Consider the following 19,497-nt stretch of genomic DNA (forward strand, 5'->3'; position numbering starts at 1 on the left):
CTCACTCTCTCACCATTTCTTCTGTTCTGTTCAGTTCTGATCTGTCTGATGTCCACTCTCTGGTCTGCTCAGCAGCATTCCCGTGTCCGCCCGTCAGGCTTGGCGTCCTCACCTTTGTGCCGATTGCCACTCAGTTCTTCACATGGCCTGATTAAAGTTGGCAGGAAAGGCGCTATATGAGGTGAGGAGTGTTTAGAGGACAAGTCACAGGGTGGGCCTGGGGTGGACTGGGACGGCCAGTGTGGCTCTTCTGGAAAAATCCATGAAGTGCCAAGGGATGGGTGGACGCTGCTGGACCCCCTGGCTGGCCCTCACTCGCTCGCTCGCTCTCTCGCTCTCTTTCTTGTCCTCCTCACTCATTCGCCCGTCACTCCCAGTAGCCCTTTGTCATCCTGCTGACTCACTCGCTCCTTCTTTCCGTTTGCTCCTCTCTCTCTTCTCTTTTTTTGTCACTCTCTCTGTCCCTGTCACTTGCTTTGTCTCTCGTTGTCTTTTTTCCTTACTCGGCTCCCTCACTCTTTCTTTTTCCGTTCACTCCTCTCACTTTTTGTTTTCCCTTCTCTTTCGTCTCGCTAGCTCTCTCACTCTCACTCCCTTTCTGTCTCGTCTTCCCTCCCTCTCACTTCTCACTCTCTTTTTTTCTACTCCTGTTCTTTTTTTATCTGCCTGCCCCTCCCACTCTCCTTCCTCCTTTTGCTCCTTCTCTTATTTCCCATCCCACTCAAATGCCCGCCCTCATCCTCACCTTCCCATGTCGTGTCGTTGGTTTCCCTCCTGACTTCAAAGACCCTTTTTACGCCCCCATCATACCCTGGCCTTTACAGGCCGTCACGGTGGAGATTTTTCAAGTGAAATGTCACTCCCAAGTCGTCCTCCTCCTTCACGGACGGCTCTTAACAGCCCCCTGATTCAATTAGAGCGCCTCTCATATTTCACTGCGGCGGGTCAATTCGATTACAGAAACACAAAACTGTATTTTCAGAAATGTAACAAATGTAACAGCGGGCACGGCAGAGGAAGAGGAAAAAGAGAATGGAAAGACCCCAGACTCCGGCGGGCCGTACATTCATAAAGTTTCAAGAAATGGGCATCAGCAGCCCCCACATCAGGCGTCGCCTCCTGCGTTTTTTAGTCTCTGCCAGTGGCGGTCCGAATGCAAGTGGGCATGTGAGGGTGAGACCACGAAGAGAAGGACAACCCCATCAGACAGGAGGAGGGCCGTGTGGGGGAAGAGCCTTCCTAATCGAAGGGGGTACTTACTTTTTCACAAGTGACCCCTCCATGTTTGATATACAGTCCACGGTGTGGCATTTGTCCCCTGGGGTCACATGTAGGAGTTGCTGAAGGCGACATGGCGTGCTGATGTACACCCAAAAGGGGGTCTTTACTTTTTCACATCACATGATCAACTTAACTCACCCTCCTACTTTCCAGATTGCACACTGACCACCCACTCCAGTCATCCACCTCACTAGTCCGACTGTGACCGGACCCCCGCATCCCCCTCTCCCCCCACAGAGCCCTGGCCTTCAGGTGGGTGGGTGGCAGGACACGGGTGGCAGGTGGCATCCCTGGCATGGCCAGCAAGGCGTGGGTCGATGTATGGGCAGAACCCAAGGAACAGATTGGTAGATTTATGTGTGTGAAAGGCGCTATATAATAGATAGCTATGAAGATACGGGGTCTCCAGGGGTGCCGCCTCTGGGGCTCAAGTCCTGTGCCACATTATTTTCTGTAACGCAGTCCCCATGTTCTCCCCATGTCTGTGTGGATGTCCCTCCGGTGCTCCATCTTTCCTGCCACATTCCCCAAAATGCATGCAGGTTGGCTTAACTGGTGATTCCATGTCTGGGTGTGTGCCTGGCCGTAGACTGGCACCGGGGGTCTGGGGATGTTTCCTTCCATGCTGTGCTCTGGCACTGAATTGGGTTTCATGAGTTTGATGGCATATAACAGACAGATATGACAGGCACTATACAAGACAGATTGACAGTGCGGCCCCTCCTCCAAGGTGCCCAGGGTGCCCGCACTGTCCTTCACTCACTCTGAGGCGATTTCTTGGCTGACTTTCCAATTCTTCTGCCATCTCTGTTGTTCTCTTTCTCAGTTTCTACTGAAGCTCAAATTCAGGCCTTGTGTTGTTGGGGGGCCGCAGCCCATGTGCCGTTCACCCTGATTGGGCTTGCCCCCCCAGTGCTGGGCTGCCCCTCAGTGACAGCGAGTCAGCTCTGCTCCACCCTCTACATTTGGTCCTCCTCCTCCAACTGCCCACTTCACTAGCCCGACTGCCAGGGGACAGCCATCTTGTCCCACGTAGAGCCTTGACATGCAGGTGGGTGACACATGACGGTGGAGGGTCCATCCCTAAGGTGGTCACAGCACTGCCCTCAACCCGGGAAATGCCCTACAAAAAGAAAGCTCAGTGAGTGGGGCCCCTAAAAAGACCTCCGAGCCGAGCCAGACGTCTAGCCGTTCAGATTGGTGTCCCGCCCCTGTCTGCATAGGCTCCGCCTCCCGGTGACGCCCCCCACTGACATCGGTCTCACCTGTTTAACACCTTTGGTGTCTTCAGTCAGGCGGCCGGATGACAAAGCGGTGGAATACGACGAATACAAGAAATCAATGAGTGTGTGGACAGAGAAATGGGATTTGCATCGGAGAGCCATCTGGAATATTGGCGGCCTCGTTATGAATGGGCACGACTTCATCACCTCGCCAATCGATGGTGGCGCCCGGCTCCGCTGACCACTCCATTCGTCTTCCTTCTGCAGATTCCATTTCTTTAAGTTGGCTGATGAATTCAAGCGGGTCAGTGGGCTCCTCGAGGGGCTTGGGGTGAAAGACAGAGTGGTCTAGAGCCACGTTGCCCACTCTCACCAATTATCTAGTGCCTTTCAAAGGTGTACATCACAAATGTGTATGTCACCTTTTAACTGTTTCGGCGGTGACAGGTCAATGGACAAGTAATTCATGTACCATTTATATAGCGCCTTCACCATGTGAGAGAGAGAGAGAGACTCATTGTGACATTACAGGTCCAGGTGATCTCATTAATGGCACGTCAAGAGTCACACTCAGGGTCACACGGTGTGTCACCAAAGGGAACTGACCCCTAGTGGTTCTCATTCTATATAGCGTGTTTCTAGAGTGTACAGTAGGTGCCCATTTTGTTTAACAGATTGGCGCAGCAGATGAACTGACTTGCCAAAGGGGGTACATGGGGGCACTGAACTGGTCTTTATATAGCGCCTTTCACTGCAACGTTTGTCCTACAGTGCCTTACAGGACCAGTGGTCTTTCAATGTGGAGACTCACAAAGGGGTCACACGCTGTGTCAGCGGTGGGTATTGAACCTTAGTCGTTGGCAGTTTATACACCATCCTTCTACAGTGGGTGGCACCGTGGACAGCATTGCCATTTCATGGGTTGAAGAATGGGTGTGCACGTGAATTGGCCCAATGATGGACTGGCATCCTGCCCCGGATTAGGCCCTGCCTTGTGCCTGATGCCGCCAGGTTAGCTCTGCCACCCGTGACCCTGATTAGGCCTGTCTGTGAATGATGCCAACTATGGCACACCTGTCCAAGTGGCCACCATCAAGGCCCCCCAAAGGTGCAAAGAAAGCATGTCTGTCATTCCAGATGACCTCAGGGTGAGCGAGGGCAGGTGAAGTGGCACAGTCAAGGTCACTTGCACAATTGCTTGTAGCATGCCAGTCCTGGCTGATGATGTGATGGGTGGCGAAGCTGTCAGTGTGGCAGCTTAAGAGTGTCTTGTTCTCCTCATCCCAAACATGTGCCAGTTACATTTAAACTGGGAATGTGCAAGAGCGTGCCCCATGATGGGTGGCATTTTGTCCAGGGCTGGTGTCTGCCTTCTGCTGCTAAGTGAATTTGTAAACCAGATGGACTGACAGAAAATGGGCAGAGGGCACCATAAGCTTGACTTGTGAGCTGCTGCTGGTACAGACAGGCAGTAGGGGGCGGTCTGTCATACCAGTGTCACTCACTAGGGGGCGCATTGGCTCAGCCTAAACTTTACTCTGCGGCTGCCCGCCATTACTTGGTGACACCGGATATGTGCAGCTGGCAGCCCAGGGAGCGTTTAGGGCGAAATGTCAAACAAATCTTTGGAGCCGCCGAGCGTTAAGTGTGCGATTAAGAAGAAAGCCGCAGTGATTCATTATTCACGAGAACTGCCCACTCGGGACGATCAATCGATTATCAGCTGACCGTCCAGCAACCCCCAAGCTCTGGCTGCACGAGACCCGTTCCTTATTGAGACACCCTGCAGCCACCTTCACAATAAAGCCCACTCTGCCTCACAGGTCGATGCCCAGCTGGTGCCCTGCCCTATCCTTGAGCCATCTGATGCTGTCTTCTCACCGCCAGGGCACTGACCCCACCTTCTAAGGGGCACTGAGGGTTTGGGGAGTCAAGGAGGAGAATGAGCCATCTGAGCAGGTCTCTGCCAGTCCTCAAAGTGAGCAGCTACCTGGGCATAGTGTCTGTCCAGCAGAGCACCACGTCCATGTTCAGTCCTCACGCAGAGTCACCACGGTCACCTGGGCCACCTATGCCCATTAGTCATCAACATTTGTGAAGATGAAGAGCAATCGGACCCACCGGCTGGCCGGTCAGCTCTCCCCCCCACATGTGCTGAAGCCCACCCAGAGTCAGCATACAACCTGATGTCCTCAGACTGGACTTCACTCTCCATGCTGACACTTCAAAGCCGCGACGCAGCACCACCCGCTGCTCCGTATGGAGGTGACTCCGGCCCCCTGAGAGCCACCATCAGCCTTCAGCAACAAGTCACCTGGGTCATCGGGGCTTCCTGACTGACCCGAGTCATCTCAGTCACCCAAGTCACCTGGCTCACTGGCTTCATCTGAGTCACCTGGGCCATCTCAGTCTCAGCGGTCATCAAAGTGACCCGAGTCACCTGGCTCCTGTTTCTATGGGACAGAGGCAAGAGCTGCTGGACATCAGAGTGGTCCCCATGTGTCACCTGAGCACAGACTGAGAAGCAGTTCAGATGTCACAAGTCTGACCGACGCCACGTGGCCTTCACTTGTGGACATTGGCCGTTTGCACGTTTTCACGCAGGTTTTTATGGCACCTTTCACATGTAACTGCCACCCAAAGGCTCTGGGCATGTCTGGTGTGGGCACTTTGTGAGCCCCACCACTTGGGGGCAGCAGTGGACCTTCACTTTTTATTAAACGGCCCCCCACCCTGAGGTCTGTCCAGGTGTGGCTCAGGATTTCTACAATGCAGGGAGAGGAGACCCGCCCAGATACAAACTTGGGGTTATATAGCGCCTTTCATAGTGAAGGTCCAGTCCATCCCTTCAGCTGTCCAGTTTGTAGCCCACTTCTCCAGTTCAGGATTGAGGGAGCCAATGCCCCTCACGGCAGCACTGGCCACAAGGCCGGAGCTCATCGTGGATGGGCGGCCACTCTGTCACAAGTTCAGGGACATCAGTTTAAGTGTCATGCCAGTGAAGCGATGGCACTCAGGGACCACACTCCTTCTAGTTACATAGAGTGCCTTTCTTTGGATCACAGCTCCACAGTTTTGTTGGGTTTTGTATCCTTGTTGCTGGTAGGTGAGTAGTGACCATTATACAGTATAGTGCCTTTCCCAGTGGCTCACTAAGAGCCATACTGGCCATCTCAGAGCTGGTGGGCACAGGTTAGCCCTTTGACCACCCCATGTTGCACCTCAATACCCTACGGTCACGCTGAGGTGTATGGCACCCTGTTGAATGCGACACAAACCGGGCAGCCTGGCACACAGGGTGACGTTATCTCAAATTATGACAAAAACCTTGGAGGTGCCCACTGTATGACATTTCTAACGTGACCTCCTTGTCCACTCCAACCAAGGGTTCCCAAGAGAGTGACAAGGTGGATTTGTCCTGAGCTGCTCAGTAAACTCGTCCCCGTCAATTTGTTTTGTCATCGGCAGACAGATGACACATCATTGAGTTTTCTGTGGCAGTCACGTTACATCAACACGGCACTCACGTTAACGTGACTGGACACACGTCTGACCTCCTGGCACAGCCGCCACACTCACTTCAGTGGCACACACACACACACTCTCTGAACTCGGGTCCCAGCTCAGCGCTTATCCTGATTGGCTGTTGTTGCCCACAGCAGAAGGCGACAGTGTGGCCCCCTAGTGGCTAGGAGGCTGCATTGTAAGGCCCCCTCTAGCCAGGGAGCCCCCAAGTTGCAATACTTGATGTTCCACATTCTGTGACGGGCCATCCAAGTGGGCATCAAGAATGGCCAAATATGTTAAAAAAAATAAAAGGAGACGCAGTCGATAAAGTGGGGCACTAGGGGGCAGCAGCTCACTTATGCATACTGGGGGCAACACATTAACAGAAATGCCATGGGGGTAGTCTGGTACCCCTTAACGTCTCAAAGGCATAGCAGGGCTGCCATGTGAACGACAGTGCCAGCTAGGAGTGATGCCAGGGTGCAGTGCACACTGCTATCAATGGAGGGTGGTCTCCTGAGAAGGGCTAGGGTGCAGGTAGTGTAGCTAGGTGCCCAGCGGGTCAGAGTGGGTGGTCCGCCTTCTTTCTCTACTCCTGTAATCTTCCCTTCTGTCAGTCAGTTTGGCGTATTTGTCTTTCCGGTGCCAGTCTGTAGCTGAAGTGGTCCTCTGAGTTCTGGGACCCGGGGAGCCCCCCAGCTGGTGTTGAACCCTGGTCCCCAGGACACGTTGATCTTTTCTGAGTTCGGCGGATAGTGGGCGAGCGTCGTTGCCGTGATGACGGTAATTGCCGGCTTCTTCTTGTCGAGCGCCATGGAGCAGCTGTCTGTAGCCCCCTTATCCCCATGGAAACGGCCCTTAAAGACAGCCTGTGGAATCAGTGAAGCGGCTCGTGTCGCTCAGGATGAGCTGCAAATGAACAAAGGCGCGAGATTAGCAGCGGCAGCAGGTCGTCACTCGAGCCGCGCCCCGGACCACGTCGCGCCACGCTTGGAGTTTGGAGATCCGCCGCTGGGCAGCCCCTGGCGTGGGCAGGTCGTCAAGTAAGGGGGCCACCCAACCAGCATCTCTCAGGAGGCGTCACAGTGGAGGGTCACCCAAGCCCCTGTACCGTGTAGCCTGTGGCAGCCAGGCAAAGAAATCTAGCGAGTCACACTGCATGGCGAGACTGGCATGCCGATGCCACCGGTACACCCCACTCTCTGATCTCTGATGCCATATCGTCACAGACCACCAGATGTCATCCACTGTGAGTTGCCCTCCACGGGTTGAAGCAGGCCTCCCCTGACAAGAGTCACCAAGGGGAGGGCGCAGATGTGTGTGACTGTACCAGCCTTGGGCGGGCATGGGAGCTCTACTAGATTGCCAAGTGTTCACTGGAAGAGGATGCCACCGGGCATGAGACAACAAGATTGGGTGAATCCTCCCTGTGTGGGGTGGCAGGCTCAAGGAACTGTCCCTGGCAGAGCACCCCCCTAAGGGTGACAGAGCTTGGGACGGTGGCCAGCGCTCGACTCGCTCATCGTCGACATCAACAGCTGGATGACGGGGTCATTTGACGTTCAGGGACAGGGTACCAGAGCCAAGTCTGGCAGCTGGTGCCATGTGTCACATCCAGTCCGAATTCCAGCGCCCGCAGCTGTGCCGCAATCCCTCACCATTGTGTCGTCCGACTTCGGCGCCCCCCGTGTTTTGACGTCGTCTTTCATTTGTGCGCAGAAACGCCATTGGCTTCCAGCTGGAAGAGCTGAGAGGGGACAGATGGAGACGTCGACCGCCAGGCTGGAAGGCGAGAGCGCCCACATCACGTTAGCTATATGCCAGGGTGCCCGGCCGCGCCTCTGTGCTACTCACCAGCCATAACAGTTGAAAGGGCTCAGGCGCTACATAAGCCATGGGCTGTACTGCGCTGAAATGCCCCTTGAAGTGTGTGACCAGGGGTCCATCTGAGGCGTCACCCAGCTGAGTAGAAAGCTTACCCCGACGGTGGCACTGTGGCCCTGGTTCAAGATGTGGAGACCAAGAACAGTCCTGGAGGAGTCCACTCAGGTGCCCTGTCACCTTCTGGGCCGTTGTCCCCACTTGTCCCGGCCCTGACATTCTCTCCACTGTGGGTGTCCCCGAGAATCGCCTCAAAGTCGCGTTGGGTTCCATGACTAGCCGGGGGCTTTGGCTTCAGATCTCAATGCCCAGTTTGCCTACAGGCTCTGATGCCCACGCAGGTGCCCTCCTCGGTCTGTGATGGAGGGGCTCGCCCACAGGGCCACTAAAAGCCTGTTTGTTTTCCATGATCAGGACACCCACGCCAAGCGCGGCGAGACCATCTGCGTACCCTGGGGAGCGATCCTTCTCGAGCCGCGTGGCCTCTGTGACCGGAGCGCTGGCAATTGGAGTGACGCTCCTGGATGAGTGCATTAGCAGACGGGCTCCGCTTTCAACAGAGTGCTGCTAATTATGCGGCGCGGGGGGGCCGGACCCCCAGGATGAGGTAAACATGGCACTTGTGCTCAAGGAAGGACACGAGAGAGGACAAGGAGAGCCAATCAAAAGGGCTTTTATTAACAATGTCAGACCTTCTACTTTTATAAAACAACAGAGACGGGACCGGAAAACAAAGACGAAGCCATGAAGGACAAGATGGCGGGTCGATATGCGGATCCACGTCGTGCCACCTGCCACCGCTGATGGAAGCTGAAAGCTGAAGCTGAATGGCGGTTGGCGCTGTGTATCCGGGAACACGGGACCTGCGAGTGAAATGCGCTGCATGACGCATGGGACCCCCAAGATGGCCTGACTCGGAATGCCACTCTCAGCTGGCACGGCCAAGTGACGCTGTGGGGCCTGACGGTGACACAAACTCTACTCTGGCCTGCTGCGGGTCCCTGGGTTGCCGGCACGAGCCCTCGTAAAGTTACTATGGCACAGCCTAGTGATGTCTCTGCCGTGGGTCTGGCATGTGTTCTTTGGCATAGACGTTGGCAGTCCCTGAGGGGCCTGCCTTGGTCACAGGTCTGCTTACGAGCCCGAAGGACACACCTGACTCTGCTACTGCTCCCTGATTGTGCCCCTGGCGCTTGAATGACACCAACTTGGGCCTTAAAGTGCCCAGTCCAACATGCTGTCACAGCCAGCTGCCAGTGTCCCTGGCAGTATTTCCCATCTGGCACCAGTGCCCACTCTGAATCATTCTTAACCCTAATCCACTTAGTCTATCCTGCTACCATTGGGCACAAGGCAGGGTCAACCATGTGCCAGTCCAGTCCCGCACAGGGCACACTGACCCAGGCCACTCTCTTCAGGAGACCTGAACCTTGGACTCTGCAGGGGTCTCATGGCAGACCCTGCGGCTGACCGGCTCAGGCCATCAAATGAGTGGAGGTGGAGGTCCAATGTGACGCGTCCCCTCGCTGAGTGATGAAGCCCCTTAGAGGATGACCCCTCCATAGCCTGACTGTCACAGTCACCACTGACCCCTCACTTCATGCTCATTCTCCTCAGGGTCTTCACACGCCTGCTAACGGGCGCCCCGCTTGATTACATGGAATCCCTGTGGCATTCACGTGTGGCGCCTGAAGCAGACAGACGGATGGGCAGGTGGGCACGAAGCTCAGGGGCCGGGCAGGTCAAAGCAGCCGACCCTCCAGCGCAGGCCAGCTGCCTCCTTACTTCACTGGGCTTCACTGACCCCTAGTGTCCACTAGGGGTCTCTCTGGTCATTCTGCATGGCACTGACATCTCTGACTCGTGTCCACTTTCAGGTTCTGTCCGTTGGCACAAAGCACAGCAGCTGGCCTCCACGAGAGTGACCGTCCCATTTCGTACCCTCACGCGGACTGGCCTTGTGATGCCCACTCCCTGAATGAGGACATCTGCTGGACTGTTCCGCCCCTCTCCATGGATGCCAGTGATTGTCCGCTGCTTTCTGACCTTTCCAGGTGGAATCGTCCGGAGGAGGCAGATGCCAATCAAAGAGAGGAGGACGGCGACTTGGAGGGTCTCAGAGAGCAAAACGAGCAAAAAAGAAGAGCATAAGAAGAGCACAGCGATGGCACCACGCCACCGCCGCCCGCAGTCTCTGCCAGCCTGCTCCTCGTCTACAGCAGCGGTGGCAGCAGCGCCAGCAGCAGGAGCGCCGCCGACTGCCCGAATCCTGTGGCTCCGGACTGGCTGTTGGACACGATGGCCTTCTCAGAAATGGGCTGATTGACCTCCACTCTGCCACCGCCACCGCTGACAACATCGACGTGCTTTACCTGAGGGCAGAGGACAGATGGGCATGAATATTAATGAGCTTACGTGACGCGGTGGCCTGTGGGCACAGGCCCCCCACGCAGTTGAAATCTCTAGGCGTGCTGCTCACCTCCACGATCCCTGGCAGCACGTTCATGTCGTCCTGCTGGAAGTGCTGGGAGGACCTGGCCGACGTCTGCGTGCCCTCCAGGGTGTGATGGGCACCACTGTTCAGCACTTTGATAGCGTTCTCTGCAAGGGAGAAGAGAGGAGATTAACACATGCGCCATCCTTCTCGCACCTAGTGTGCTTCCCCTGTGACGCCACCTCTGATGGAGTGCCTGCTGTGCCAATCAGAGTTTAGTCAGCTGGCACTTTCTCTCTCTCTGGGCCCGGTGTGCCCTTACACATGGCCATGGCACTCAAATCCCCAGTGAGTTCATCTGGGCATGATGGCATGGTCAGTATGAGTACACAACAAATGCCTCCATGCACCAGTGTATGTGCCCCTTGAACCTCAAGTTTGCTGCCTTACTAACTGGCACAAACTCTGGATGCCAAAGTGTTAATATGCCACCATGTCTACAAACACAAGGAGAACTGTCCAGAAGTTCAACCCAGTGTGATGGGCACTACTACCATATTGCTAATTCAGCAGTGGGCACAGTCCGATCATAGTATTCCGTAGATGCTGGATCAGGTGATGGCATCTGTGCTTGTGGCACCTTTTACCACTTGATCGAGATGCCAGTGCCCACTGCTTCCATGTCAACTCTTTAAATGCAGATCACTGTGCCAGCATGCTGCTCCTACTCATTCTGCAAAAAAAAATTGCATTGTCACACTAATGAGCAACTTCTTTCAGTTTGCCAACTGTGCCAGCGTCAGCCATTTGCCTGCAGCCCATTGTACTAGCATGTACCTATCACATACTAAGCACTGTAGGAACAAATACACTGTGCCAGCTGTGCCAGTGTGATCTAATTTTGTGACCTTTGCCCAGCTCTGTCACTCCAAGCCATTTGCCAACAGTCCATAGTGCCATGCAAGTCTATTCCACAATGCCCATGTGGCATTACTTTATCTGGGTCTCATTTGATCAGCGGGTACCCCTTTAAGTCATTCAATAAGTCATATGATTTGTCAATGGCACTCTTTGTCTATGTGGCACCCAGGTACTGCCCACCATGCCAATGTCCTGCTATTAGTTTTGCCATGGGCACTACCTCATTCTCCGTCAGTTGTTAAAATTCAGTAGTGTGCCAGTGCCTGGTGCTGCACACAATGAACCCTCTTCATGTGCCACCCCCAATGGCTGCTCTCTCGCCTGCAGATTTCCAGGCACTGTTGCTTTTCACAGATTGAGCCCACTCTATCTGCCCGCTGCCTTGCCCACTGGGTCCTGCCACGCCCACCCATGGTGCCCGCTCCCTTGTGCCAGTGTTACTCACGCAGACAGCTGTTCTGGTTGAACATGGTCAGGATTTTTTCACAGTGCTGCCGCTGGTTGCCGCTGGCCTCACAGGTGCACCAGTATGCCACCTCGGTGCCGTTGTTGGACACGTAGTTGGGCGTCACGATGGTACCTGGGGGCACACAGACATTCTTGAACGGCGCCTGTCCATCTATCTTTTTTTGCCCCGCCCCCTTACTGAGGCAGTACCCGCCGCAGCCTTACCAATCAGACCAACGTAGGACCTCAGACAGGCCATGGCGTTGTCCCTCGGGCAGGTGGTCCGCGACATTGACAGCGGCTGACAGTTGTGCTGGAAATCCACCAGCCGAGACCTGAGGAGACAGAAAGCCGTCAGGCAGAACACATGAAGCGAGGACGGAGAAATCCAAGATGTCACACGAACAGCCAGGGAGGGTGGCGGGCGGGCGGCATGACAGCCTGGCATCTCGTAAACTTACAGCACCTGCCATCGATTGAATGGAGAGCGTCAGCAGCACACTGGCATTCAGCAGGGGCACCGTGTGCCAGTTTGGCCCAAAAGCCAGCAAGTAGGATGGAGTGAAGGGTCTGCTGGCCAGAGTGCCCAGCCTGTGCCCCCCGTGGCTGCCCTCACCTGCACAGGTCGTCCTTCATGCACATGTGCTGCAGAGTCATGCAGTTGGGTTTCTCCCTCTCCTCGTAGGAGCAGGATGGCACGATGGTCTTCCTCCTGCGCTCCCCACACAGCGTGTTGTTGCACTGGCAGAAGAGCACACCAAAGGCGTACTCCTCGGGCACGCGGTCCAGGAAGCGGCGCAGCGCCTTGTGGCACTTCTGTCGGTTGCAGGTGTCGCTGTTGGGGGCTCTCTTGGTGCATGCCAGCACGTACTCGGAGCGCAGGTTGCCACACTTCTCGTAAAGGCCGCAGGCCTGTGCCGCCTCCAAGCACTGATTCTCCACATCGGTGGGCACACTCGACCCTGGAAAGAGAAGTGGAATGCGTGACTGCCAAGGGCCAAGCAGAGGGCGTCATGGAGTATGGGAGCATTCGGGGGCAATAAAGAGCCTACCTGAGAGGATGCCCGCTAGCCGAAAGCCGTCCCCATTCCACGTGGGTTCCGTGTCCATCTCCACGTATGGCGAGATGTCCAGCTCGTGATATCCTGCGGGAGGCATCGCGTGGGCATTGAGTCATGGCATTGTAATTATGTATAGCGTCTTTCAAGGCAGTCACACCTGTGGCCTACTCATTAGTCACACCTCGGTCATTTGTCCCTGTCCCACCCACTTGCCATCCTGCCTTCAACCAGGCTCCACAGTGACATCTCCATCCAACTGGTGACACTTGTGACTGCCAGCCACAACTCCCAGAATCAGGACCCTGACCATCAAGGTGCAGGATTGGGCACACTATGTCTTGGCACACCACTTTGGCCACTTTGCTGCCAGAGGGCACTCATTGCAGGTCTGATGCCCTGCCCTGGTTCGTGTTAAAAGTTCCCACCCAGACCCTGAGACCCCATTTCATTTTCTGTGCCCATCACGCTGCACATTACCAGTCACCCAATGAGCACTAAGCACCCACCACGAGGTTAGGCAGGTTTGGATGGGCAGACCTTGTACCATCACACCCCAAAGCCCACTTCACAACTTCCACACTTTGCTACCCGATTTACGCCCTCCACAATGACCACCACACCCTGTGCCCTCACTCGAGTGGCACTCTGCACACTTCACCGCATTGTTACCTTTTGTCCAATCTATGAATGAAGCTCCTCCCACTGTTGCCTAAGCCCCTCCTCTCGCCCTCCCACACACCTCAGGGCTGCCTGGGTGCCACACACCGCTGTGCCCACCTGCCGCGCCTGTGCCGACGCTGGCTTACTGTGTGAGAAGCGGCTGGTCCAGTACACCTTCAGGCACTGCTCCTCCTTCTTACTGCCGCGGTGGCATTTGCACCCGGACAGCGGGCTCCTCTCGAGCTCGTTCTCGGCGGTCACACACTCCTTCCGTGCGTCCCATCCCAGAAGGGACATGGCCTCCTCGATGGCGCAGTACTCCAGTACCCGGTAGCTGCTGTTGCATTGGTGGTCCAGCAGGCAGAGCCTCTCTGCATCCACGCAGTCAAGTGGGGGTCCGCCATGGCTGGCCTGCGTGCTTCCTGGTGGGGAGAAAATCAAGAAGCAATGGGCAAGTGGGCACCAGAGGGCAACATGACCAGAGGCAGGTCAAAGGTCACCCAGTCATACCAGCTAAAGCTGAGGTCTGGAATGGGGTCTCCAGCTGTGCAGGGTCCCCCCAGCCCTCAGTTTGCCGTGTTGCTTTTCTTTTGTGTCTTTGTGACATATTAGTGCGGGCAGGCCTCAGAAGGGTGTCACAGGATGGGTGCTGATGGGACACCTCGATTGCCCTGTAAGGTGCCTTATTAAAGGCGCTATATAAAGCAGTCTGACCATCAGAGTGACAAGACCCCTGTGTGGCCTCTGCTCCCCACCTGGTAGATGTGCCACATGGAGGTCTGCTGGCATGTCTAATGCCCAGGCGGGTGCCACTCCAGTAAAGGCTGCCACTGGTGACGAGTTCAACTGACCCCTTTGGTCACAACACGCCACGACGGGCACTACAGCACAGGTGCAATTCATGATTTGGAAGTTGCTTTGGAGGCCAGGGTCAGCTAAAAGCAACATGGAGGCGGAGCCTGGACCCTCGATCCCTGACAGTGACCATCCAACCTCGGCTCTGAGGGACAGGGACACAGTGCCTGGGTGTGACCTGGTAATGGAGGCAGACACTCCTGGGGACCCCCTGGACGGGCAAAGGAGGACAGCGATGACAGTGGACCGCCTATGGCACAGCTGGCCTCAGGCCAGGGGTCACATGGGTGGACTGAAAGTGGGTAAGTAGTGCCTTTGGGTGACAAGGCAGGACATTTGACAATTGTGGGAGGTGACCTGATGATGTCAATATAGCGCCTTTCAGTGACGGGTGACATGCCAGGACACTTGACGGGTGCAGGAGAGCCGTCCAGGTACTCACAGGACGATATGCTGGGAGCGTCACACAGCGAGTCTGAGCCCACTTTTATAGCGCCTTTCATAGTGAATGCCACGGGTACATCAGGTGTGCTGAGGGGGGTGATGCGGCCTGTGTCCCTGTATATAGTGCCTTTCTGCAGTGCGCAAGATGACAAGCCCAGAACTAAATGACAGTCCCCTCCACGTCACTGCAGCAGGTGTGCCAGCATTGGAGGTGACCGGCTCAGGGTCACATGAGTAGTCAGAACTGGGAGACAAATTTGCTGCCCTTTGTAGAGTATGTAGTGCCATTCTGTGCTGGCACAGGGTGAAGGGGACTGCATGTGTCATTTGATATAGCGCCTTTCTACTTTCTCCAAAGTGCGGCCTAACGCTTTGACATCTGCTGATTACTGACACGGGGGTCCGTCAGTGGTGTGGACTGCACTGTAGGTGACCTCATGCTTGGTGGCCAACACCACAGCCACTAGGGGGCTCCACTGCCTCCCACTTAAAGGGACACTCAGCCTGACCCTTCATAGACTGTGCCCACCCAAAATGCCTAGAATCCTAAGGGGCACACATGGGGCACTCCGCCCAACACTCAAAATGATAGAAACGGTGGGCATAACAGGGCACTCTACCAGGGTTCAAAGAGTACCCAGTGTGCCCGGAGGACCAATGAGGTGACACTGAGGTACTTCAGGGGTCAGTCTCAGACCACACCAGCAATACGCCATCTGGAAACTGGCCTGAAAGACCCCCGAGATGTTAGGGGGCAGGAGCGAAACGGCGAGCGGAGGAGCGCTGAGGCAGAAAGAAAGTGAAAATAAGAAAATAAAAAAATACAAAAAGAAAAGAATAAAAAGATCAATAAAAAATTAAACATAAAGAAAAGAATAAAAAGATCAAATAAAAAATCAGAAGGGGTCGTCAATAAACGCCGCACCGCAGTAAATGTGAATAATCACACTCAAGGACCCCCGGCACACGCGGCTTGACTAAAGTTTGGGACAGAAGAGCGGCGACTTGCGCACCCCGAAGCCTGAGACCACCGGCGGGGGCGACTCGTCTGGACGTGTCCGTCTGTCTGTCCGTCCGAGCAGAGCAGCTCAAGGGCGAGTCCGGCACCGGACACTCGAGGGGTCGCACCAGAGCAGCGAAAGTGTCAGCGCGTAGTAAGTACGGACCTCGTAGAACTGAACGGAAGCCAGACGGGGGTCGCGGGGAGGGCGGAGCCAAACCAAGCAAGCATCGGGAGCAAAGCAGGAATAAAAAAAGAGCGCGAGAAGTGACAGACGGCGAAGGACATGGCGGGATGTCGCCGAGTTAGCGAGGAGCGTGAAAGAAACCAACAGATCAGTCAGCCTGAAAGCCACCATTCCGAGGGGGTCGCAGGGGGCCGAGGCCGATCCGAGCAGCTGCACTGGACACCACGCAGTAGACCACCAGTCCTAGGATCAGACAGCCGTCGGGTCCCGGGGTTGGGCGATACTAGAATCGAATAATGAGGATGATGATGATGATGATTAAGCAGGCGCCTTTATCCAAAGCGACTTACAAAGCACCTTATAATACACACAAGAAGGAAAAGTGCAAGCATCAAAACAGAAGAGAATAAAAAGAAACGTGCAAGACTACGTCATGAGGACCCCCAAAGTGTGTCAGCAGGGGCGCCAAGCACGTCCAAAATGTTTGATGACAACGTGCGTCATCAAAAGACACCAAAACACGAGATGCGGCACAAACAGAGAAAAAGAGAAAGACAAAACATCCATCCATCCATCCAGTATCCAACCCGCTATATCCTAACTACAGGGGCCTGCTGGAGCCAATCCCAGCCAACACAGGGCGCAAGGCAGGAAATAAACCCCGGGCAGGGCGCCAGCCCACCGCAGGGCACACACACCCACACACCAAGCACACACACACGAGGGCCAATTTAGGATCGCCAATCCACCAAACCTGCAGACACGGGGAGAACATGCAAACTCCACGCAGGGAGGACCTGAGAAGCGAACTGGGTCTCCTAACTGCGAGGCAGCAGCGCTACCCACTGCGCCACCGTGCCGCCCAGACCTAATATAATAATATAATATGCTATGATAGAACATAAATCGAATTGAATAGAATAGACAGCGCCTTGCATTTAACGATCTTGAAATTGTCGCCTGATGTGTTTCTGATGTCGCACGTCGCGCTCCTGGCCGTCCTGTTTTTAGTTTTTTTATTTTTGGCTCATTTTCTCTTTCACTGTTATCAGTCTAAAGTGTCACTTTTATAAAATCCTCGTGGTGACGTCAGGTTCCGTTTGTCCGGGCAGCGCTGAACAGAAGGCAGGAGACCCCCGGGCAGGACGCTACTTCCCTCCCCATGTCGCGTCGTGTCCGCATGTCCAGCTGCTCCGTTATGCCATGCTTGGCTCCAACACATAACACACCGAGACCCCCGGCGCACGCACTCATTCACAACACACCTGCCTGGCGGGACCCCCGCGTCCTGAGCGCTCGTCTTCCCCCCTCCTGTTTATACCACCAGGACCGATGAAGGTCGCGCACGGCTAGAGAAATCCCCGGCGACGTGAACGATCGGCTGCCGGTCGCCTTCATGTCCTTACATAACGAGCCGTAAAGTTTCCGCCATGCGGCGTCCGCAACTTTGCCCGACTGCGAGCGTCTCCCCCTCGAAGTGCGTGCCGGGGGGTCCCGCGACAGATGCGGATAAAGATGAGCCACGGCAGGATGTCCCCGGGATGTCACAGCTCGAGCGCCACTCGTCCGGCGGTCCCACTCGGTCCGTCTAACGGAGTCCACCGCAAGAGCTTGTGAAGCCCACCCGGTGTTCCCCGACCCCAGTCCAACAGATGCGCCCGTGGAAGTTCCGGGTCTCCGCCGCTCCTCTCCGAGCCGGCACACTGCGCGGCGCAAAACCCCCCGACCTCCCCACCAGACCTGCGGCCGCCGCGGAGAGGACAGGATCGACGACGGAGTGGCGGTGGCGCTTACCCCCCAGCAGAGCGGGCAGAAGAAGTCCCAGAAAGATCATGCTGGAGCCCCCCAGAGACGCGCCGATCAAGGACACATCGCGGCTCGCCTCAAGTGTCACTTTGTCATGCCGCAGCGGCTCCGATCGGTCCTTCCGTACACGAAAACCGAGCGCCGGCGGTCCAGATGAGCAGCCGCGCGCCTGTCGCTGTCCTACGAGCTGCCCCTGCACGGGAGGGCGCTTATATAGCCTCAGCCCCGGGATGTGACACGCGCTCGGGGAAGGAGGGGGGGATGGAGAGAGGGAGGGACGAGAGATGGGGGTGGATTGGGAGGGGTGGCTGCGATGACACAATTCGCTCGATACGAACTTCTCGTGCGGCCTCCGGGGACCGGGGAACAAGTGACACAAGTGACGGAACGGAGTCCTCAGCCCATCGGGACGCCAAAGCCGCAAGAGACCAGGGAAGACCACCGGAGCAGCCCCTCGTAGAGAGCAACTGCGCGCTGGCCATTCAACGCAATCGATGAGATTCGGAGATGGCGGACCGCGACCACCCCAGTTCGCTCGTCTGGTGGTCGTCAAAGGTGAGTGGCCTGCCGGTTCAAGAGTCGACTCGGTCGGGCCATCCGTTTTACAGCCGCTCGTTGCCCTGGCATGAAAGGCTCTTCCTCGGTCACTTTTATTATTTGTATTTTTCGTCGTTGTCTTCTTCTTGTTCATTGTCGCCGTCCGGTGGCTCAGTGTGCGGTGACGCAGCACTTGGCCCTTTCCAGCCCTGTCATTGGCTCGGGGAGCTTTGTCGCTTTTTCGGGTACTGTGGTGCCCCCGAGGTCTGCCTGGAGGGGGCGCACGTGAGTGAGGCGCGTTCTCGTTAACATTCACACATGTCACCGAAAGTGACACATGACAGATGGCTGAGTGTTCTCCAGATGTTATCACAGAAGCAGGTCTGGGTGCACATCATCAGAAGGACAGTAACTTTAGGGGGTCTTAGGAATGAAAAGGAAGTTTAGGGAGTGGATGAATGAAGGTCGATGGCCTTCTGATGTCACTGTCACCTCAGATTGCTTCTGGAGCGTTGTCATCATTTTTGGCCCCCTTTGTCACCCTTCACAGTATGTCACCTGGGTGGGTGAACTGGGCTGCGCTCAGGCCTGGAGTGAAAGCCACTGGATGTGGCCCTGGTCGCTGGGCTGGTCATTCCCTTGGTGCTGGGTGGTCCCAAGGTGACAGATTTTATTCTTTCCCTCACCACAAACTGCCCTGTAAGTGCCACTTTGGCCACAGTCCTGTGACTAACCAGCACCCCGTCCTGTCTCTGCCCGCTGTCCCAGTTGTGGACAGATTGACCAGACCCCTGAAAGGCCTGGGGCTTCTCTTTGTGGTTCATAACAAAGACGTTTAGGATGGCGCAGTGCAGTGCAACACAAACTGGCACCTGCTCAGCTGTTATTGAAAGTGTGCCAGCTCAGGTGACTCGGTGGCGCAGTGTTTAGCAGGGCTTTGGGGTGTTTGCATGTCCTCTCTGTGGGTCTGGATGCCTCATCCTCCTCATTCTCCTTCCACTTTCACTGCCATATGCCAATGGTATCCATGTTGATGCTCCTCCCCCCATGCCAGTGAGCCCCTTTCTCTGCCTGGTGGTCCCACACTTGTACACACTTGTGTAGGTTTTCTTTTGGACTAAAGCACCCCTGCGGTGCCCAGTATCTTCAGTCTCAGAGTGATGACCCACAAGGACACTTTGCATGTAACCCAGTGTTGGCAGCCCACCCAGAGCAATGGAAGCCAAATTGAAAGGCGCTATATAACACCATCA

The 19,497-nt window shown here is 55.6% G+C and overlaps 1 protein-coding gene across 1 annotated transcript; it reads right to left on the bottom strand.

Moving 5' to 3' along the window:
* Positions 1-8,548: 8,548 nt before the first annotated feature.
* Positions 8,549-17,881, bottom strand: gfra3 (GDNF family receptor alpha 3). The gene is made up of 8 exons (XM_039774507.1): positions 17,696-17,881; positions 13,562-13,837; positions 12,747-12,839; positions 12,311-12,656; positions 11,920-12,029; positions 11,693-11,827; positions 10,372-10,493; positions 8,549-10,264 (listed from the first exon to the last, which is right to left on the bottom strand). The coding sequence occupies exons 1-8, from the start codon at positions 17,733-17,735 to the stop codon at positions 10,106-10,108; spliced, it is 1,281 nt and encodes a 426-aa protein (XP_039630441.1). The 5' UTR covers positions 17,736-17,881; the 3' UTR covers positions 8,549-10,105.
* Between the last annotated feature and the right edge of the window lie 1,616 nt (positions 17,882-19,497).

This window comes from Polypterus senegalus, chromosome 13, assembly GCF_016835505.1.
Source record: "Polypterus senegalus isolate Bchr_013 chromosome 13, ASM1683550v1, whole genome shotgun sequence".
Classification (NCBI taxonomy): Eukaryota; Metazoa; Chordata; class Cladistia; order Polypteriformes; family Polypteridae; genus Polypterus; species Polypterus senegalus.